The sequence below is a fragment of the Mirounga leonina genome, unplaced genomic scaffold (genome assembly GCF_011800145.1).
Source record: "Mirounga leonina isolate KUSES-001 unplaced genomic scaffold, KU_Mleo_1.0 Mir_165, whole genome shotgun sequence".
NCBI lineage: Eukaryota > Metazoa > Chordata > Mammalia > Carnivora > Phocidae > Mirounga > Mirounga leonina.
The window spans coordinates 54,270,209-54,293,165 of NW_023270415.1; the positions used below are offsets into that span (position 1 = coordinate 54,270,209).

Below are 22,957 nucleotides of genomic sequence, written 5' to 3' on the forward strand. Positions count from 1 at the left end.
TTGACTTGGGAGATTAAATGGTAAGCTTAAAGCTGTTAAAAGTGAATAAATCAAGCTGGTGATTAGGGATTGGGCAGAGGCAAATCAGAGACCCTAAAGTGGGCAAAATGGTCTGAACAAAGAGCAGGTAGAATTAACTGTAACACATGGAGTACAGGCAATTCAGAAAGAAATCTTTGATATGCCAAGTCTATCCCTTATGCTCCTCTTGACATTTGGTGGTCCCTATCCCCACCCCACCCAAGCCTTGGGCAGAGGACTGGACTTCAAATTGCACACTCCCAAGAGGTGGTCCCCATGAAAGATCCCAAATTATTGGCACCTATGATCCCCAATTATGGAATTATTACTCAGTGACTAAAGATGGTTTTAAACTATTATTTCATAGATATTTTTAAAGTAAACTAAGTTTGCAATCTTTGACAAGTTTTGTTTTTTAGTGTGTTGGAAACAAATACTCACTACTAGTTGTTTCTAGAAAAAAATATCTTTTATTTCACTTGGAAATGGCAAATTTAATAAAGAAAACTGAAGAATGAAGAATGAAGAAAAAATATCATAAGGGATATAATAATTTGAAGCAAAGGTTTGTGTCTAAGAAAAAACATTTTGAAAACGTTTATGTCAAGATGTAGCCTATTTTTGATTATTGATTAGGGGAATCAAAAAAAATTGGAGACTTTGAATTCTTCGAATGTAGGCATTTGAAGAGATCAAGGTTAGAACAGGTGTTTAAAAGACTGCAGAGGATTTAGTGGATTTAGGGAGGCGTAGTAACTGGGAATGATGATGCAATAGTGCGGTGGTGGTGGTAGTCGTAGTAGTGAGTACTACTACTATTACTACTACTACTAGTACTACTAGTAGTAATAGTGAGCAGTTAGCAGCAGCTGCGGTAACAGCTATTAATCTGTGTATGTTTGCTATGTGCCAGGCTCTGCCCTAAGAGCTTTGAAAGGGTTAGCCATCCTATGAAGTAGGCGCTATTATGGTCATTTTACTGATAAGGAAGCTGAGCTTTCGAGATGAAATAATGTATCCAAAGTTACGTAGAATCATTCTAGAGCAAGAGTTATAAACATTCTCTTCCTTCCCCTCTTGGGGATAAACAAGGTCAATGACTAGAAATGTGGTACAGATTGGAGTGCACGGGTGGGTGGATACTAGAACGTAAGTGGGTAGAAGGAGGCTGGTCAGGGTGACAGGACAAAGACAGTTGTAGTGAAAAAGAGAGTAGAAAAACATGAACTGCTTTCAGCCTCTGACCATGCAACAGTGGAGCAGATAGTTTTCTGAGACCCCTCGCCCATAAGCAAAGAACCTTGGCCTTTTCATAGCATACGGGATAAAAAGAAGAAAAAAAGTAAGAGACTTTAAAGAGAGAACCATAGAAAGAAAATCTTAGTTTGGGAGAATGGCTAGCCGGCGAGGCAAGGGAGGAACAAATGCAGGGACAAGGTTAGGTTCCGTTTTTTAACTTCTAAAGGAAATTCAATCAAAAGTTACTTGGAGGACGCAGTCCTGAATTAAACTCAACGTTTCGCACCCCTAAAGTGGAGGAATGATTGAGATCTGGCCTCCCGACAGCCAAATCACCCTGAGACAGCCGCAGCTCCCTCAATTTTGCAACCTAAACACTGCTTTCCCTTGGCCCCATCAGGTAGGCGGAGTCTGTAGATCGAACGAAAAGGGGCATGGTTGGCGCGGAGGTACTCTGCACTGAAAGTAGGGCAACACAGAAGGAGCCCATGCACTTTGCAGCAGAACACCCTGTGCAGCCAGCAACGGTCACAGAACACCTACCCGTGACCGAGCCTCGGCCACAGCCACGCCGGCCGCCGCTCGCCCCGCCCCCCAGGCGCTCATTGGCTTAGCCCAGTCGCCGGACCCTCAGCCTCTCGTCTATTGGGCCAGACAGGACCTGGGCGGGGTGCGGAAGTGAGGGCCTGGAGACCACCAAGAACCGCCTTCCAGGAGGGCGAAGTGGGAGGGGCTGGGGGATGGTTTCCCGAGGAGGGGGCGGCCATGGCAGCTGCGCGGAGGCAACGGCGGCTGCGACGGAGCGCGCGCCCGGCTTTGAATGAGCGGGGCTGGGACTGAACGGGCGGAGCGCGAGCTCGAGGAAGCGACCGGCAGTGCGCGTGCGCGCGCCTTGGTTGCGCGCGCGGCCCGCGGCAGCTCGGAGCCTCCGCCGGGCGGGCGGGGAGGGGGAGGGGCAGGTGAGTGTGTGCGACTCGCGCGTGCCCGCGAGGGGCTTCCCCCCTCCCTGCCCCCCGAACCCAGCCTGGTCCTTGGGTGGGTTGGGGGTCTTCTGCCTTTCCCTGGTCAGCCCTCCTCTTCGCCTCGCACTTCCCGCCCTCCCACCTTTTCGTCCCTCCACCGGGTTTCTCCCTTCCACGGCCGACTGCCATTCTGGGGTACTGTTTCCGGGTCGGAGTGACCTCCGGGGTGAAGGAACTGCGACTGGGAGCGGGCCCCGAGCGCGCAGCCCTCACCATGCCGCGCTCCCGCGTGGGAGACACGCCTGCGGGACGCGGGCGCAGAAACCCTCCAGGCGCGGAATGGGCCTCCAGCAGGGAAATTTGCTCGTCCTTCCTGCCCCTCCTTTACAGGCCTTGCTCCTTCCCGGATTTTTCCAAAATCCAAATCCCAACCTACCCTGCACCCATCTCCAGCGATTTAGAGCGTTTCACAGAGCGCCGAGTGCATGGCGTCGGATTGTGTAACTTGAAAACGCTCTTGTCTTTTTTCTCATCTGTACAGTGGGTGTGATTTTTTTTTCATCAGCCAATTTCAGGTGGGTAATCAGAAGTTAAAGCATTTTAGTTATGCAACTCGTGCCTTTTGAGTCATTCAGGAGACCTTAACTCTGCCCTCGTAGGAGTCGGTGTCACGTATTTGAGGGCCTGACTTTGAGTGGCCAGAGGTGATACAGTCCACTTTTCAACCCGCTCCCACATTCTACTTTTAGTTCCCTTTCTCCTTGGTTTTTCACATAAGTGAGTTCAGGTAAATTTTATTTTTGGAGACTTGCGATAGTCCTTAGTCAGCTTGAGAGTTACAAACAGTTTGAGGCTGTTCTGTATTGTACTAAGTCACATGGTTTTAAAAATTTTGGTATTGAAAAATTTCAAACATATTTTTAGAATTACAGCAATTGAAGACTTATTTACTCTAGTGTATACGAAAAGATTTTGGCTTGGCTTGTTTAATGACTTGTAACACAGTGACTCTACTGAAAGGGTCTCACCCGCAGTTTACGGGGAATTACAAGAAAGAAAGATATATTTAATTTTGCAGCTTCTAACGCAGTGTATTTTTAAAATTGTAGGTGAATCTTCCTCACTTGACCTAGCTGAGCTCTCATTCCTGTTGATTTCCTAGAGATGTCATTTCTCCAAAAGCCCTGAGAATAGGTTGCTTCATAATTCTGATCCTTTTCCTGCTATATCTCAAGTTTTTGTATTTTCCACCTAATTTTAAAGGAAATTTTAATTTGAAAATTAGGTTATATTAGCAATTCTCAGTTTTAGAAAGTATTTTTAAGTGACCAAAGTGCAAAGTAGCCTAAGATGCCTACTTAAATTGGCTACCTAAAGGGCATTCAAAAATCAAACTGAGGGGGTGCCTGGGTGGCTCAGTCGTTAAGCGTCTGCCTTCGGCTCAGGTCATGATGCCAGGGTCCTGGGGTCGAGCCCCGCGTCGGGCTCCCTGCTTGGCGGGAAGCCTGCTTCTCCCTCTCCTCCTGCTTGTGTTCCTTCTCTCGCTGTGTCTCTCTGTCAAATAAATAAAATCTAAAAAAAAAAAAAAAAACCAAACTGAGGCAATGAGTATAAAATTAAAAGGTTTATCAAAGGGATATGGTATGAGGAGAGCCTAGACTTTGGGTCAGTCTCTTTAAATTGTGGGTGAGTAAATCCTCTGGAGCCTGTCAGCCACATGCGTTAAATGGGTATAGTGGAATTTACCTCCTTTGTCCTTAGGATTCCAGTGATATGATAGAAGATACATTGTCTAGAACTATGTTTTGAACATACTGAGTGCTCAAGGAACATTAACATTCCCTTCAACAAATAGTTGAGTACCTACTGTGTGCTTGGCATTGGCTAAGACCTAGAAATACCAAACCGAGCAAGACTGATTGGGGCCCTGTCTCCTCAGTCCCTTGCATTGTCACTAGCCTGTGACAACTGAGCAACAAACACTTGGTTTCTCTGTATTGGGTCAGTAGTTTTTCCCATTACCCAGGGTAGCATCTGTTAGATAGTAGGTGCTAAATATATATATGTTTGTTGAATTGAATTGGAACATTAAGTAACTGTGGGTCCCAAAGAATATTCCAGCTTGCAAATCAGTGTAATTGATAAAAAGTTTTGATAGTTAACTTGATTGCATTTTCCCCATTTCATTGCAACCGGCTAGAAAATTTAGTCCGTAAATTATAATATCATCACTGAATTAGTAAGAATGTTTGTTGTTAGTGAGATGTTCTTGGCTTTTGAATTAAATAGACCTAGGTTTAAATCTGAGTCATTGGTTGTAGGAGCATGGAAACATGCGCTTACTCTCTGTGCTTCAGTTCTATGAAATGAGAGCAGTAGTATCTATCTCATAAGATTGTTTTATGGGTTGAGAGACATAATTTTTAGATCATGCTTGGCATATAGGAGCTGGTCAACGAATATTAGATCTTTTTGATAATTACAAAAGAAAATTTTCTGAAGAATGAGGATATTTTTAATTGCTACGAAGAGAATTCTATTCTATTGTCAATAATAGTCCCATTTTCTGTTTTTATGTTGGGCAAAATTTTAAATTTTGTTTCCAGTTACCATTGAAGTCATTCAAGTTGACAAATACTGAACAATGACAATAATATTTGTGGCAAGGTGGTGACAGTGGTTACCAAGGCTCTATATGAAATGTATTTTCAACTCTGCATTCATGTATATATCCTGAGACCCACTCCTCTCCCCAGTCCTTAAATATTATATGTCTTCTCCCTTCAAAACTTCCTGATTATCTCCTCAGTTCTGTCCCCTTTTCCCCCAAGTGCCACATTCCATACAATCTCTTTTCTAGCTATCTTGTTTTGTTTATAATTTTTATAAAAATTTAGCCTAAATTTTCATATAGGGAAGTTTGCCTTCTTTTGGTTAAGAGTTTTATTCTTGACAAATCAACTTTAAAATGGAGCTTTTATTCATCATCTTAACTGTCAGGTCATTCTAGTCATAATGAAGTAGTTAAACCTTTCAGGTGTTACTTTGCAACTGATAACTGGAGGTACAAGATAAACAAGATCCTCTGGGGAAGGATTGTACAGGGCAGATAAGGTATATAGAAATAACTATAGTACAAAGTAGAGAATGTAAGTGTGGTAAGAGAAACATACTGGAATTAAGAAGACTTTATAATAGGAGCACCTGGGTGACTTAGTTGATTAAGCGTCTGACTCTTAGTTTCGGCTCATGTCAAGATCTCATGCACGGGTTCTGGGATCAAGCCCTGCATAGAGGGCTCTGCGGTCAGTGGGGACTCTGCTTGAAGATTCTCTCCCTCTGCCCCTCCCCACACTCATTCTCTCTCTCTTTCTCAAATAAATCAATCTTAAAAAAAAAAAAAAAGGTTTTATAATACCCCAGCAAGACGTAATAAAGGCTTATGCTAGGGAGATTGCAGTGGAAATAGGGAAGAATATAGGCAGTATTAGGAAATGGAGTAAGGCCTTTTGGCAGTTTGGACATAATAGGGCTAAGAGAAAGGAGAAGTCAAAACTTTTGCATTTTTTGAAACCTAGTAAACCACTAATTGGTTTCTTTCTTTTTGTCAGAAGTATTTAAGTTACTTGAATAGTGAAATTCTTAAATTTTTTGGTTCATTCTCATGGAGTCACTGTTCTTTCCATCCTTGCAATTAGTATGTCAACTGCAAATACAGGCATTCAGTAAATCATTGAGCTCATGTGGAGATACAACCTCAATGTATGGGCATTGCTAAGGGAGCCTTTTGGAACTCTGTTACTGTGAAGAGTCTACTTGGCCTTTCTACATTTGTAATTCTAGCAATAAAAAGAGCTAGCTGTGTGTTTTGCCCTTCTTTGAAGGGAATGGCAGTAGTGGCTCTACAGAGTAATTAGGATCAGGTATCACAAGAGTTAACTGTGTTTCCTTGCTTTCTGTTTTTGTTTTGTTTTTATATAAGGCATAACCTACAAACGGTATATGTAGTATACTGGTGTTGATATTACTCAGACTGAAGCATAGATCTATATGCCTATAGATATAGGTATCAGTTGTTTGTAATATTTTCTCAATACCCTTTTAATATCTGCAGACTCTCTGGTAATGTCACCTCTTATTTATGATATTGGCATAATTCTGTTATTAGGGACTTACATATTTTGGATTATTACGTGCTTTTGATTTACTGACCCTTTTATCATTATGAAAGGACCATTTTTATGCCTGCTAATATTATTTTCTCTGAAATCTATTCTTTGACATTGAAATAGTCACTTCAACTTCTTTTTGATTAGTATTAGCATGGTATATTTTCCCTATTCTTGTCCCATATGTTATTTGTTCCCCTTTACCTTGTTTTCTGTTCTCCCCTGCCTTTTTTTTTTTTTTTTGGCTCCCTTTTCTGTTGACTGTATTTTGTCTCCTTTGTAGTCTTATTAGTTTAACTGGAACTTGCCCCTTAGAGAATATGATTTAATCGATTTACTGGGGTTAGATCCAGGTATCATATCTTTAAAGGATCCCCAGATATATGAACCACTGGACTAGATGATCTCTGTTGTTACTTTCAAGTTAGTAGCTATGTGACTTTGGGCAAGTTATTTGACCTCCCTTAATTTCCTCATCTTTAAAATGGGCATAATAAAATGTATCTATCTAAAAGTTAAAAATGTTTTGAATAATACTGTTATGTTCATGTGGTTCAAACTTCAAAAGGTACAAAAGATTCAATATATACTGTTTTATGCTTTTTTGATTTTTTAGTAGAAAATAATACATAAATAGGTAATTGAAATTCAGTTAAAAAATATTCTGAGAATATTTCAGAAAGGCTTTTTTCCTCTCATCTATTGAAAACTTAAAAATGTTGTTTCTTGGGGGCACCTGGGTGGCTCAGTCATTAAGCATCTGCCTTCGGCTCAGGTCATGGTCCCAGGGTCCTGGGATCAAGCCCCGCATCCGGCTCCCTGCTCCGTGGAAAGCCTGCTTCTCCCTCTCCCACTCCCCCTGTTTGTGTTCCCTCTCTTGCTGTGTCTCTCTGTCAAATAAATAAAAAATCTTAAAAAAAAAAATCTTGTTTCTTGAATTGTCAGTATGATTTACATTTTAATTTTAAAATTTACTGTGTATGGGGCGCCTGGGTGACTCAGTTGGTTGAGTTCCTGACTCTTGATTTTGGCTCAGGTTGTGATGTCAGGGTTGTAAGATCAAGCCTTGCGTTGGGCTCCATGCTTAGCACAGAGTCTGCTTGAGATTCTTTCTCTCCCTCTGCCTCTCCCTGCCCCCTTTTCGCATGTGCTCTCGCTCTCTCAAATAAATAAATAAAATCCTTAAAATAAAATAAAATAAAATTTACTGTGTTATATTTGTGGTTTCTGAAGAAAAGTAAAAAAATGTCTGATTTTCACAACTCATAATAGGACCTTTCAGCCTGACTTGAGAATGGGAATATAGCTTATGAAATCAGCTAAGTGCATTTATTTTTGTGCTTTTTCCACAGGTTTTGATTCCCACCATGGCTATCACACAGTTTCGGTTATTTAAAGTTTGCACCTGCCTCGCTACAGTATTCTCATTCCTAAAGAGATTAATATGCAGGTAAACAAATTTTAGGTTCAAATTGACTTGTTTCTCTTCTTGCTGGTTTTGGATGCCTTCATAATTACAAAAAGGCAGGGCAGACTATACTTAAGCTAAACTTGATTATAGTATTCATTTGTTACTGTCTGGTATTTTTTTTAAATATATTTTCTCTACTTCAGATCTAGAAAGTAGAGTTTCACTTCTTTTCATTCTTTCAAATTCTTACATCTTTAAGTAAAATCGTATTCTTATTCCTATAGAATTTCAGAAAAAAGCAAGTCAATTTTCATTGTAATAAGACAGTTTTTATGTACATAATTATTTCATTACCAGAATGTTTTAAGATGGTTAGGTGGAATTAGGAATAAGTATTTCTTTATATACTATAATATGAATGTTTTTGTATTAAAAAAACACTTGCACAGAAAAACCCCACACAAAATAGATTTTTTTTTTTGGTCTCTTAAATAATATTCCAGAATGTGGAATGTGGACTGTTTAGTCCTAGTCAGATAAGTCATTCTACTTCAGTAAGTCATCCAAAGATTTGAATTCCTTCTATTTTTGTCACACAGCTATACCCTAGAGCTATAGTTCTGTAGTTCTATACTGTACCCTAGAACTATGTGCGGAGGCACTTCAGGGCTTCACATTAAACTCACAGGGGTATCATCAGGATTTTTTTTAATTTCTAGCAAAACACAGTGAATGGGATAGTCAACATCTGTTAAACGCTGCACAAGCTACTAGCTCAAGGTAGTTCACATTTGTAACATTAGATCGTGCAGCATTACTTTTGCAGATATTCTTGAATGTTTGAGATAAGTTTTTGTTTACTTGTATTTTTAGTGACCTGTCTTTGCAAAGCTAGGATTTAGGTTGTAACTAAAGCAAGTACTGAACCTAAAATTAATATGGAACAGAAAATGAGTACGGTAGTATCCATTCTGATTTCGAGTTTTGAGAAGCTGTGCAGTATCCAGTAGCCCCACACATATGTTCCATTAGTGATTGTTGTTCTTTAAGAATGAAATCAAAATATTGTTTTTCTTTATATGTAGTATTTTTGCAAATGGCTGCTGTGTAGTTAGGACATAAATAAGTATTAATTGTTTGGGTCTAATTATGTAATCAATGGAACTGTTAGGTATTTGTTTTGGCCAGGAGTACTGTGAAAAAAAAAAAAGTACTGACACACAGAGGAGGGTATAGTAAAAGAGGAAGTAGAAGGCTGTCAGTTCTCTTTTCTGGCAGACTTGATTTAGAAGTTGCACACAACACTTCAGTTCTCAAGCTTACTGTCTAGAGCTTAAACATATGCTAAGGATCATATGACCACCTAGCTTCAAAGGAGGCCAGGAAATATATCCTCTGGCTAAGTGGCCATTTATAACTATTAAAACTCTGAGGATTAAGGACATTTATTGTTAGAAGTAGAGTGATTGGGGATTTTTTAAAAAATGGGTCCATAGTATGGCAAAGGGAATGAGTGGATGAAATAGAGTGCAGATGATCACTGGAGGAGGAAAGGTCAAGAAAGAAATGGAAAATTCTGGTGACTATAGAACTTACCCAGGAAGAGGACAGGGTTTGGGAAGTAGGCAAAATAGTGAACTAAGTGCTCAGATCATTAGAGCGTGAAGAGGAATGGCCAGAAATTCACAAAGTAAAGTACTAATTGCCAGAATTAATTGGTATTAATTGCCAGAAGGCTGGAGGTTAACAGAAGATAAATTATGGGTGTTTTTCTCTTTACATATGTATTTTCTAAAACTAAAATACTTTTGGTAAAAGAATGCATTTGATTTAAAAAATATTAAGGACAGTTGTTGCCACTATAAATTTCACAATAATTTATTTAGGATTCATTGTATGTTCACTTTTAAAGAAAACTGACTTGTTAGAATAAGCTTTTCTTATGTGTCAGAAGGAACCTAGATCATGTGTTCTAAAAGTAGCAGGTCCACATCATAAATTTAGTAGTAGACTGTGTTTTCTATTTATCCTTTAAACAAAATATGATTTCTAATCTTGTAGTAAAAATAACAAACTTTACCAGTTTGCTCTAAGTAGATGCTGTATAGATTATTTGAAATGAAGCAAGTGATTAATCATTTATAATAGCTACCATTTTTTTTTTTAGTATATACCTGGCACTGTCTAGTGTCTAGCTGCATTAAATATGTTACTTAGTTAAATCCCTATAACAACCCTACAAAAGTAGGTTTGAATACCTACATTTTACAGATGAGGATATTGAAGCTGAGAGGCTTATTGATTCTAACTAGACTCATAATTAATAGACGTAACATTTAAAACTATGGTTTACATAGTTTCCATAGCCCATGCTTTAGCAATTGAGTTATGATACCTATTTTGTTTAATATAGTGCTTCTCCTACTAATCCTTATCAATTAGTTTAGTTCAACCCAGTGATTTTCAAACTTTTAATAATAGGTAATCTTACCAAAAAAACAAATCAGTAAAACAAACAAAAGCCAAGCCATCCTGGTTAAAACGGCATAGGTAGGGGCACCTGCGTGGCTCAGTTGGCTGAGCATCCAACTCTTGGTTTGGCTCAGGTCATGACCTCATGGGTCGTGGGACCAAGCTCCATGAGGAGTCTGCTTGAAGATTCTCCCCCTCTGCTCCTCCCCCGCTCTTGTGCACAGGTGTGTTCTCTCTCTCTCTATCAAATAATCTTAAAAAACAAAAACAAACAAACAAAAAAAACCACACACACACACGAAAAAAGGGATAGGTGTCCTAGAACTTCACCAACAGAGCATGGTTTGAAGGAATATGGTTTGAAATTACTTTGCATTTTTGTTTTTGTTTATGTCTTTATATGCCTCCTGAGTTTATCTATAATTCTGAGTCCTAAGCCAAAAAGCAGTTTTGTTGTCCTGTCCAAGATTTTAAACACATTTAAAAGATATTTGATGCATGCCTTTTCTTTTCATATTTTAATGAGCAACTCTTAATTGTTAAAATAAATAATTGTAAAATTATAAAAATACCTTTTTTTTTTAAAGGTATTTTTATTTATTTGACAGTGAGAGAAGGAACACAAGCAGGGCGAGTGGGAAAGGGAGAAGCAGGCTTCCCACTGAGCAGGGAGCTCGATGCGGGGCTCAATCCCAGGACCCTGGGATCTTGACCTGAGCCGAAGGCAGACGCTTAATGACTGAGCCGCCAGGCGCCCCATAAAAGACCTTTTTTATTAGCTTTACCTTACTGTCCATAGTGGTTTTACTCAGGCTTGTTTTGGTAATTATTGAAATAAGCTATTTTCATTTTTATTTTAGATCTGGCAGAGGACGGAAATTAAGCGGAGACCAGATAACTTTGCCAACTACAGTTGATTATTCATCAGTTCCTAAACAGGTAATTTTTGTTTAAGTTTGAATAAGTGCTCCGGAACCATGGTTTTCAAACTGGACTACAGACCATTAATTAGTATATCAGGAAATTAATTTGGTAGTCAGGTCAGGCTTTTGTTGTTGTTATATTTTTTAATTCTAAAATTTTTATTTGGTTCTTCATAGTATTTTCTGTTACTTTGCTGAAGTTTTCTATTTTATTTTTCCATAGATTTCAAGAGTGTTTACTTTTGCTTGTTGAAGTATTTTTATAACTATCTTAAAGTCTTAGATAATTATAACATTTGTGTTATCATTCCATGCAAGTTGAAATTTACTGATTGTTCACTGAATAATTTGGGGTTGTTTCATGGACATTTTGAATATTATATTTGAGACTCTGTCTTATATAAATCCTATGAAGAATTTTTTTTTTTTTTTTTCAATCAGGGATTCAACCCGGTTAGGCTTAGGATGCAAGTTTCAATATTCTTTCTGTGGACTGTAGTTCTAAATGTCAGTTCAGGTTTTAAAGCATTTGCTTTTGTTTTGTTTTTTGCTTTTTAATGGATAGAACCAATTGTCTAACTTCTAATAAAAGTAAGTGTTTTTTTAAACTTTTGATCTAGTTTTGGTATGTTTTATAAAATTTTTATTTTCCTGTTGGTCAAAAAGTTTGAAAACCAATGTTTTAGAAAGCCTGTTTTTCTAATAAATGATGAATGAGATGTTAAGTTACCCCTTTGTGGCTGACACTGTTGATGGATTCAATGAAGACGGATGTTGAAGAATGGACTTCCTGGGACGAAGACGCCCCCACAAGTGTAAAGATTGAAGGAGGCAATGGGAATGTAGCAACACAACAAAATGCCTTGGAACAACTGGAACCTGACTATTTTAAGGACATGACACCAACTATAAGGAAAACTCAGAAAGTATGTAAAAGAGTGGTTTGGGAGGTTAAATAAACTGTTTTTCAGATTCCTATGTTTGAATCAGACAGTATAATTAACCAGAAAGCCTATTTCTAATGATCAATTTGTTGTCTTTTCTAACATATTAAACAAGCTTATATATTCAAGTGACCTAGACATAGATCTAGTAAGTTGCATCCCCAAGTCTTTTAAAGTTATATTTGCATTTACTGAAATCCAACCGTAGACCAGATTCTAGACTGCAGTCTCTGCTAGAGAGACTAAGCTGATTAAGATAAAGTTCTGACCTTAAAAGAGTTCACAGTTTAGTGATGACTACAGACTGATAGGTGTAGTTTCCATTGTTTATAACCATTATAAAACTGATGTAGGACTCTCAGAATAATTGTTGTGGGCTTATGTTAATCGTCCACACTTTACTTAGTCCCTTTTGAGTTGGATATGGAAGATCACTTAAAGGTGGAGGGAATTATTGGGAAAAGAACAGTAGCTAAATATTTTCCTTTCTTTTTATCAAAAATGTACTTTTTAAAAAAAAATTTAAATCAAAGAATATAGAAGATCTTATAGTGAAAAGCAACAGACTTCTGCCCCATCATTCCCCATAGCCAATTCGACTTCTCAGAAGCAACCACTGATAACTTTTCCTGTTTGGGCTTATAGTGTTGTTGTTTTTTTCAAATCATATCTATATATAATATGCTTATGTTGCTGTGCCTTGATTTACTAATCACAGACATTGTCCATTGACTTCATACTATGGTAGATGAGGGTTTATTTCATACTACCCTCACTGCTCTTCCCCCTCTTCCAAATATGATGCTGTTATTCCAGTCTACCTCACTAGTCACTCTGCTATTAAAACAAAACAAAACAAAACAAAAAATGCTTAGAGTTCTATTTCTTGTTCAGTCATGCATAGAAAATATTTCTTAAAAACACACTTTATAAAATGAGGACATTATTTATCCCACCCTTTCCTAATAGGGCTTCTCACCCTCTTCTACCTCCCAACCAGTTTCAGCTATAAATTTATTTTTACAATTTCAAGGCTGATAACATTTACATTCTGTAATCAGTTTTGTTTTTGTTAAGTTGTCCAAATGTCTCAGTGCTGAACTCAAACTCAAGGAGTTTGCGTGTCTTAGTAGATGAATACCTTATATTTTGGAAGTATATTCCTGCTCTTAAGAGGAACCTAGAATATTTCAATAGTACCTTAATAAATTAGTTAGACTGAAAATGTTTTTAAGGTACAAAGCTAACACTCCTGCCTTGAAAGAGCTAATGCATTCATAGATAACCGTATGAAGAGAGATGGTTATACTTTAGTAGAATGTGACATGTGTTCTTATTTAATACAGTGACTAAAAGTGCCAGCTTATATTTTGTGGGTCTAGAGAGAGAAGAGGAAAGTTTGTTTTTTTAGAAAAAGTAAAGTGGAATTTTTCTTAGTATGTAAGTGATTTGTGTGACAATTGCCTAGGAATTTTGATAGTCTTTACAGACTTAAACCTTTACATTATAAATTTTAAAAGAAGAAAGGTAGGGCATATTTGAAATAATTACAGAATACTTTGGTCACTCAATTAGCTTGTTTGTTTTATAAGATGGGTAAAATATTCCTATAATTCTGTTTCAATTAATCTTTCAGATCATTATTAAGAAAAGAGAACCATTAAATTTTGGCATCCCAGATGGTACCACGGGTTTCTCTAGTAGATTAGCTGCTACACAGGATATGCCTTTTATTCATCAATCTGTAAGTATGTTAATAATATGTAGGCAAGGGTTTTTGTTTTCTTGAAAAAAATCAAACTGAATTGAACATAATACTTGTATTTCTGTGCTTCAAAACAGGCTTAGCAGATGAGAGACATTAATCTGGAGTTTTGCAGTCTTTTCCTTTTATGAGATTGTAAGTTACATCAGCTACTAAGATCAGAGTCCCACTGGACACATAAAAGACAAATACAATATGTTACTTACAAAATGTGACCTTTAGGGGCGCCTGGGTGGCTCAGTTGGTTGAGTGTCCGACTCTTGATTTCGGCTCAGGCTATGATCTCAGGGTTGTGAGACTGAGACTTGCCTTGGGCTCTGTGCCCAGCACAGAGCCTGCTGAAGATTCTCTCTCTCCCTCTGCCCCTCCCCTTTTCACGTGTGTGCGCACATGCGTGCTTTCTCACTTTCCCTCTCTAAAAAAATTTTTTAAAATGTGACCTTTAAAGAGATTACCACTGAAATTTAAACTTAGAAGCAGGTTATTTTTAAGCGAGTCATGAATTGTTTCCCTAGTAGAGTATATTTACATTTAAAGTATAATTTGACTTGTAGTAGGTTTGACTTAAATGCATCACTTTGAAGGACAAAAAGTAGTGAGGAAAGTATATAACTGTGGTTCTCAACCTTGGAAGTATCTGAGAATTGTCTTAAAAACACCAATGTCCAGGGGTGCGTGGGTGGCTCAGTTGGTTGAGTGTCTGCCTTTGGCTCAGGTCATGATCTCAGGGTCCTGGGATGGAGCCCCGCATCGGGCTCCCTGCTTGGCGGGGAATCTGCTTCTCCGCACTGTTCTTGCTCTCTCTCTCTCTCAAATAAATAAATAAATAAATAAAATCTTTAAAAAAAAAACTTACAGTCTGACGCTCTAGGTAGTCATCATTATCATCAAAGAACTCTCCATAACTTTAAAAAAAAAAAAAAGTCCAGACTTCTCCCCAGATCTAAGCTTAAGCATGTTTTGATTGACTAATTATTGATTAGTAATTATTGACCAATTTATTATGTTATTATTATATAACAACCCCACATTTAGTGGCTTAAAACAGTGAACCTTCTTTATCTCATATAGTTTCTATGGATTGGGAATCCAGGAGTGCCTCAACTGGGTAGTTCTGGCTCGGGGTTTCTAATGAGTTTCCAGGCAAATCATTAGCTGGGGTTGTAGTCATCTGAAGGCTTGACTGGAATTGGAGGATTCATTTCAAAGGGGCTCACTTTACATGCCTGGCAAATTAATGCTGGTTGGTTGCATGAAACCTCAGTTCCTTGCCATGGACCTCTCCATAGGGCTGCTTGAGTTTCCATACAACATAACCGTTGACAGTCCCAGAACAAGCAATCCCCGAGAAAGAGAAGGCAGGCAGAGGTGAAGCCACAATGCTTGTTTATGACTTAGTCTTAAGTCACTGTCACCTCCACATTATTTTATTCATTGGATGTTAGTCCCTAAATCTAGCGCACATGCAAGGGGAGAGGAATTAAGCTCTACCTCTGAAGGAAGAGTGCCAAAGAATTTGCAGACATAGTTTTAAACCACCACATGTGCCTATCTTATTTGTTTGTTGAAACTGCATGGGTGCTTCGGAGGCCCCATCTCTCTATGGGACCCATGTTTATGTATATTTTTAATTCATGGGTCAGAAATTATTCCTACTAATGCGAGACAGGGTGCTTGGTGCTAGTACTATAGTGGAAAGTAAGAGTCCTTCCTTCAAAAGAATGCATTCTAGTACGGAAGGTGCAGTATTAAATAAATGATTGCACTATTATAAATAATGCAAATTTTGGTAACTCCTATGTGTTTACTTTTTTATTTTTATTTTTTTAAAGATTTATTTATTTAAGAGAGACAGAAAGAACATGAGTGGAGAGAGGGAAAAGCAGACTCTCTGCTGAGCAGGGAGTCCACTGTGGGGCTCAATCCCAGGACCCTGAGATGACCTGAGCCAAAGGCAGATGCTTAACCAACTGAGCCACCCAGGTGCCCCAACTCCTATGCATTTACATCATGCTGTGAGAACACAATAGCACCATAGATATTTCTCTAAAGTAGCACAGCATGTTTAATTTTTTATTTTATATTTCTAAATTTTATACTTTATTCACGTGTTTGATCCATATTTGTAAAGTGGTTCAGACTTATCCAGTGAATTAGCAAATGTTTGCCACTTACTTGTAATTATAAGTTTTTATAACACTAATATAGCTCATTATGACGTTGTAAATATATAACTCCTCGCAGAGTTGGAAAGAGTAAATAGGGTAGATGGAGAAGGGTAGATGGAGAATGTCTCCAATGCTATTTCCACATATTTTCCTCCCAGCAGACGAAATAAGTGGGCATTGCTTAGGAGGGAATGGTAATCTACTGCACTTTGTTCTCCACTCCAAAAATATCTTACCACCCATTCTACCAATTAGGTTCTTCTTTTAAATTCCACATTCTTTTTTTTTTTTTTTTCTGGAGTTTAATCATTTGTATTGTTGTGATAGCTTTTTATACTAAGGATATTAACTTTTTTCTGTCATCTTTTACAATTTTTTGGTTTGTTGTTGGCTTTATAATTTGGTTTGGATGTTTTTGATGGGCAGATGTGTTTAGGTTTGTTTTGTTTTGTTTTTTTAAAGTAGGCTCCATGCCCCGCATGGAGCCCAGTGCGGGGCTTAAACTCACAACCCTGAGATCAAGACCTGAGCTGAGATTAAGAGTTGGACACTTAACCAACTGAGCCACCCAGGCGCCCTATGTTTAGTTTTTATGTAGCAATTCTATCCATCTTATCCTTTAAAACTTTTTAACTTGGAAGGCCATCTCTACTAAAGGATCAGATATCACTCTCTTTTTGTGGTTTTATTTCACTTTTTTTATGTCTAAATGTTTTATATACAGAAAATCAAACACCTCAGTGGAAAAATGGATACATTTACAAATAAGAAATAGACATAGCCTGATAACATGAAGAAAAGTTTGATCTTATTAGTTCTCAAAGAAATCGAAAGTAAAATAACAAGACACCATTATCAAATCTTAACCAATTATCAAAATGAAAGAAGGCTATTACCAGTATTGACAAAGGTACAGGGGAACAAGACTTCCACCTGTTGCTGTCAGTAGGATAAGTTGGGATAGTTTTTCAAGAGGGTCATTTGTATTTTGGTTCAGTGGCTTGAAAAAAAAAATTCATTTGATTTAGGTATTCTACTTTTAGAGACTTATATTAAACAGATAACCAGAAATACACTAAAAAGTTTTAACAGGATGGTATTATGTTTATGGTTAGGAGGAGAAAAACCGCACATTTAATTTCAGTTTTAAGTGTAAGTGCTCAAAAGAAAGTGTAATAAATCTATTCATAGATTGGTGCAAGTTATTTTATGCTCATAGTCACTTCTGCACCTAACTAAACATTCCAGAATAAGCATTTTTATTGGTTTGTGGAAGAAAAAGTGAACTTTCAGAGGTCCAGCCTGGGGATAATGAAAGAAATAGTGGAAGGCCAGCCTACTGGGATCAGGTAAGTAGGACAGGCAAAAAAAAAAGCACAATATGGAAGTACTCTGGTAAAGAGTAAATTTTGCCTGATTTGTTGTTTTTGCCTTGGACCCACCTAGTAAGAACCACTAAAAAATCTATAAATTACTTATGCTTAAATGGAAATGGCTGTGCCAATTTGGAAACTTCAGGTCCTCTGGTTCATCTCAGCACAGAGTAGTTAGGCATCTCTAATTCCGTCTCCAGTTAGTCTCTTCTCTTGCCCCCACCCCCACCCTGTCCTTTCACTAAAAAGAGAGAAACAGAAAGAAGAAATGTTCTATTCTTGTCCATTCCAACTTAAAGTAGGCAGGAAAAAAAAAAAAGAATCAGTATAAAACATAAAATAGAAGAAAGCTGGACCTGCCCAGGACCGTTGAGTACTGAAAGTCATGCATCACAAGAAACAGCTCCGTTCCAGGCAGACCAAGGGCCTGGTCATCTGGGCCTTATATGTGAAGAAGGCACAGGGGAGTGACAAGGTCTGAGTCATGTTATAACAGATACTCTTCTTGACTGCTAAGTGGAGAAAGAGGAGCTCTTTACTATCATAATTTTGTTTTGCACTTTGTTGTAGCCTGAATTAGGTGACTTAGATACCTGGCAGGAAAATACCAACGCGTGGGAAGAAGAAGAAGATGCGGCCTGGCAAGCAGAAGAAGTTCTGAGGTATTTTAGTTATACTTACGTTATAGCTTGAGTAGAAGAACTCAATTTGTTCATGTTGCATTTGAGGTCAAGAAAGCTGATTCTGCCAAAAGTTGTATTTTTCTTCATTCTTTCTCACTTGAGCTTAGGTATAAATTTCAGACTGCATATACTATTTTATATGATTAAAACCTCACAGAAACCTAGAATTTAAAGCATTATAGGAACAAAAGAGTAATAATGTTATTAATGGCAAATTAGGTCTTCTATATATATACATCATATTATACTATTTGCTTTGTATTCCATTCCCTGTAAAACATAGTTATCTCTTGAAACGTGAGCCACCATTATATATTCCTTTAGGTCAGAAATTATACCTTTATTTTTGTTTCCCCGTGGTCTAGAATAGTGCCCAGCACTGCACATTCGGATGGAAATAACTTATATAGCACTCTACATTTGTATATATGGCTTAGTTGATGTACTCAAAAGCCCTACGAGGTAAATAATTATGTCGGGTACTATCCATTCTACAGAGAAGAAAATATTATTCCTGAGGTCTTCAAGTTTGTTTTTTTGGTGTTATGTTCTTATTTCTTTGTTTCTGTGAGCAATAAACTTAATTCTTGCTACTGCTGCATTAGGTCAAAGAGTAAACAATATTTACCCTAAAAAAGTTTGTGACCATCATCACTGGTGAAAAGCTCATATATTTAAATGTATCTAAATCATTTTTTATTTTTAAAGATGATATAGTAAAACACAGTGATGTAAGTTTTTTATTTTAAAAGATTGTTTTTATAATAGGGATAGAAAATAAATAACAAAACAACTGATTTCATTTTTGTGTTTTCCCTTCCGGTCTTCATCAACTAACTACAGTTATCTTGAACAGCCAGCAGAGGGTGCAGTTGAGTTATGGCTGACTTTTTTTTTTGGTCTGGTCCTTCCTATTTTCAGCTTTTTTTTTTTTTAAGATTTTATTTACTTATTTGTCAGAGAGAGAGAGCACAAGCAGAGGGAGAAGCAGGCTTCCCGCTGAGCAGGGAGTCCGATGCGGGACTCGATCCCGGGACTCCAGGATCATGACCTGAGCTGAAGGCAGTCGTTTAACCAACTGAGCCACCCAGGCGCCCCTTCAGCTTTTTTTTTTAAACAGGGATGCGTCACTTTTTAAAAGTCAGTAAAGTTGTGAGAGTTTTAAATATTTAGTTTTTATCTAATCATTATTCACTGTAAAAGGACTTTTTAAAATTGTAAACGGCAACATTTATTTTGCATGGATCATCAAAAAAAAGATAAGTTATCTATTTCTTTTACTCTTTTTTGGATACATCATAGATATAGAAGTCCAAGTGTTTTAGAACATTTTCAGGGGTTTGTGATTTTTAGTGTCATTAACCACAGGATAAAGGAGAGGGATCTGTTCATTCTGAATTCAGTAATCTTAATGACAGCACTATAGAGTTGATGAGTTCCCAAGTATCTTAATACCCACTGTACCTTTTTTCCACGCTCTATCCTCTTGCACTCTGAACAAAACAAGAAAAAAACAAAACCCTAAACCTAGTGTTTTATGTTATATGACAGCTTAGGAGAGGGAACCTATCAGTTGGTAATATGCATGCTTCCTGCTACCATTTGCATAAGTTAGAGTCAAAGACACTTGGAGGACTCCTGCGCTGTTACTGCCCCCAGAAGAACACCGCGAAGTTTTGAAGTGTGGTCACACTGTGTGTCCTCTCAGTCTGTTTTCCACTGCCACTTTAATACTGCCAGTACCGGAATCAGTAAAGTTAAGGAGATTCTGGTACTTCAGTAATTCCAGGTGTGTATCTGGAGAGGGAAAACAGATTTTGTCTGCAGTCATCTCTAAATTGCCTCATTTTCCAGGAACGTTAACTGTTGATGTTTATACTTTAACTAATAATCCGGTGAAAGCTTGATGATCTTGCTTGTTTGTAAGCTAGCCAGCTCTTTATAATTCTTTTCTAGCTCCCTTTTTGCCACGGGCATTTTGACTTTTTTAGGGGGCAGATTATCAGTTTTGCTAGGAAGTGATCAGAGCTGGTGAAAAGTAGATTTCTGTTAAACTATTCTTCTGAAACTTTAGTTAATTGATGGTGAAGGTCAAAATATTGCCTAAAATAAGTCTACTTTCTCGAATTTTGGTCATACACAACTCTGCTCACTCCCACTTATAAATATGATGAGAATGGTATATATGTTTCACTCGCCAGAGTCCCCTTTGAGCTGTCCCAAACATAGGTAATCCACACTGGATTTTTCTGTTTTATAACCTCCTGTTGCCCATCCCATGCATAACTGTGACCTACAGCTTCCTCCCTCAACCTTGCATGCTTCTTCACTATTTTCTCATGCCTTAAACCTTAGATCCAGGACCAGCTTCTTTTCTTTGTCCTATTTCGTCACCCCCTGCTACTCCCACTCTCCACACAAGTCAATCAGTAACAAAAGAGAGGCCAGTGGTTCTAGCTCAGTGGAGTCAAGGAGGGGCCAGGGAGGAGGGAAGTATCTCATAATGTATAATCAGCAAGTACCCACTATTCTGCCCCTTCCTCAGTAGAGCTGGCCAAATGCTAATCCTTAAATAGATTTCTGGCTTCCAGTTGGAAGGCTTGTGTTTCATTTCTATTTTCTTTGTGCATTGTGTTCTGCACATCTGTGTTCTTGACTTCCTTCAGCAGAGTGTTTCTAACTATTATAAGAACAGGAGATTTAGTCCTCAACATCAGGCTTTTCAGAATGGTATCAAAAAGAAGGTGTGGTCCAATGGAAGTAGTGTTTTAGTGAAAATAATCTGAAGAAGAGGGATTAGAAGATGTGGGTTTGTCTCCTTGTACTTAATCTTATGACTTTGGGTAAGTCACTTAGCCTTTGTGCCTCATTTTACTTATTGGTAACATAGAGACAATACTTTTATTTTGCAAGTCGTGTTCTAAGGATTAAAAGAAATACTGTTTTTGAAAATCTTTGAAATTTTCAAAACAGTGAGAAGAAAGATTTTTCAAACTTAACATTTGATGTTGATAAAAAGGCACCGCTATTTCTTTCTGGAATTCATTCGCCATTTTACCTGTGTGGTATTTTCTAAAAGTAAAAATAGGAATATGTTTCTTTTCAGGCAGCAGAAGATAGCAGACAGAGAAAAGAGAGCAGCAGAACAACAAAGGAAGAAAATGGAGAAGGAGGCACAGCGGCTAATGAAAAAGGAACAGAACAAAATTGGCGTGAAGCTTTCATAATGGATGTCCTTCACATGTCATAGTGCCAGTAAGAGAGATATGAGCTCCACAACTCAAGCAACATTTATATGGATTTAAGAATATTTTCAGAATACAAACACATTGCTTGATTTTAGTGCATTCATCAGACCATCTAGGAGACCAGGATTCTCTCAAAGTACCTTGAGCTCTTAGTGATTGAGACTCAAAAAAAAAAAAAAAAAAAGACCTACGAGGCAATATTTTTTTTCAACATGCTCCAAGTGTAAGACAGTTGTTTGCTGTAAAAAATTATTACAAATGGAATATACCAGTACCTCTTCTAGCTAGTGTTTCTAGCTAAATAAATGGGTGTAAATAATTTTATGGTGGGAAAGAACTCTGCTCTCTATAATGCTTTCCTTCATTGTGCATAATGATAAAATAAATAATTTTAAATATTCCCTTGTTTCCATGATTATCTGACCTAACTCTGACAAACTGCAGGGCTTTTAACCTCTTTATTTTTGTTGTCAGAAGCTGGTATTGGCATACATTTCTTCTAGTTTGAACTGGTAATGTTTATGTTTAATATGACGTTAAGGAATTTGATGACTTTGGTTTTCAAGAAAATGACATTAAATGCAATAATTTTATTTATCATAAAGATTTTATACATCGTTTTCTTTTAGATGGTATTGTAATGGTATACATATTTGTAATTTATACTGCATGTATAAACATTGAAAATCAGCAAAAATGACAAATTTGTTTTGCATTATTTTAACTTGTGAATTTTAAAAACTAGTATTAGTAATTTTTTCCTTTTGTTGTAGATTTTAAGATGTTACAGTGTTTTAAGTACCTTAGTCCCTCCCGACACAAAAGCCATTAATTTACAAACACAGAAAGCCTTCGGTTCTAATATTTCAAAGCTTTCAGATGATTTCTGTATCAATTTTATATATCTGACATAATGCAGTTTACTGTGTTGTTGGCTAAGATAATACTGATTTATTAAATTTTAAGCTGAGATAGGAATAATATTTTTATTTTGGGGTGTTGACTGCCTCTAAAAGAGTTTCAAGGAAATAGATACATGCTGTGTTCACAGGGAAAAAATAGGTTTGATAGTTTAAATCCTATTAATTTTTTCTCCATGATTAAAATACTTTCAGACTGATTTTCTATGGCTTTAGAATTTTTAAAGATTTTCACTTTCATAAAGGTTGTTGCCCAAAATTAACATTCTGTGGGGTTTTTTTAGTGTCCTAGATCCTCTACAGGCTAACTACTGCTGATATGTTTGAATTAAAATGATATTTCAGAGTAAAATCACAGCCTGTACAGTGAGATCACCCTAAGTCCTTAGCCTAAGCTCCTAGACTAAATGTGATTGTAGAATCTAGTTGAAATTTAACTTTGGTAAAAATCTGCTTTTTATAATCCCAAGCCACATTTTCAGTTATCATGTTTATTAGAACTTCTGCCAATAAACTTCCAATTAAATAGAATTAGATTCAAATTTTTAATAATAAATGTATTCTCTTCCCTTATTTGTATTTATTTATTTTTAGTTATGGGAATGCTACATGATTTCTCTAAATTTGGGGTTCATAAAGGATAACCTCTCCTTTAGTAC

At 37.3% G+C, this 22,957-nt stretch overlaps 1 protein-coding gene across 2 annotated transcripts; it reads left to right on the top strand.

Moving 5' to 3' along the window:
- The first annotated feature begins 2,000 nt into the window (after positions 1-2,000).
- Positions 2,001-22,871, top strand: EBAG9 (estrogen receptor binding site associated antigen 9). 2 transcript variants are annotated; one of them, XM_035011771.1, is made up of 7 exons: positions 2,001-2,219; positions 7,744-7,841; positions 11,135-11,213; positions 11,965-12,123; positions 13,778-13,885; positions 18,018-18,109; positions 21,237-22,871. In XM_035011771.1, the coding sequence occupies exons 2-7, from the start codon at positions 7,759-7,761 to the stop codon at positions 21,355-21,357; spliced, it is 642 nt and encodes a 213-aa protein (XP_034867662.1). In that variant the 5' UTR covers positions 2,001-2,219; positions 7,744-7,758; the 3' UTR covers positions 21,358-22,871. The 2 variants fall into 2 exon arrangements, with proteins under 2 accessions (XP_034867662.1, XP_034867661.1); XM_035011770.1 differs by lacking the exon at positions 2,001-2,219 and adding an exon at positions 2,462-2,797.
- The last annotated feature ends 86 nt before the right edge of the window (positions 22,872-22,957 follow it).

Coding starts and splice junctions, on each gene's coding strand:
- EBAG9 (XM_035011771.1), top strand. CDS start 7,759: ATGGCTATCACACAGTTTCGGTTATTTAAAGTTTGCACCTGCCTCGCT. Junction 7,842..11,134: donor CTAAAGAGATTAATATGCAG/GTAAACAAATTT, acceptor TTTTTATTTTAG/ATCTGGCAGAGGACGGAAAT. Junction 18,110..21,236: donor CAAGCAGAAGAAGTTCTGAG/GTATTTTAGTTA, acceptor GTTTCTTTTCAG/GCAGCAGAAGATAGCAGACA.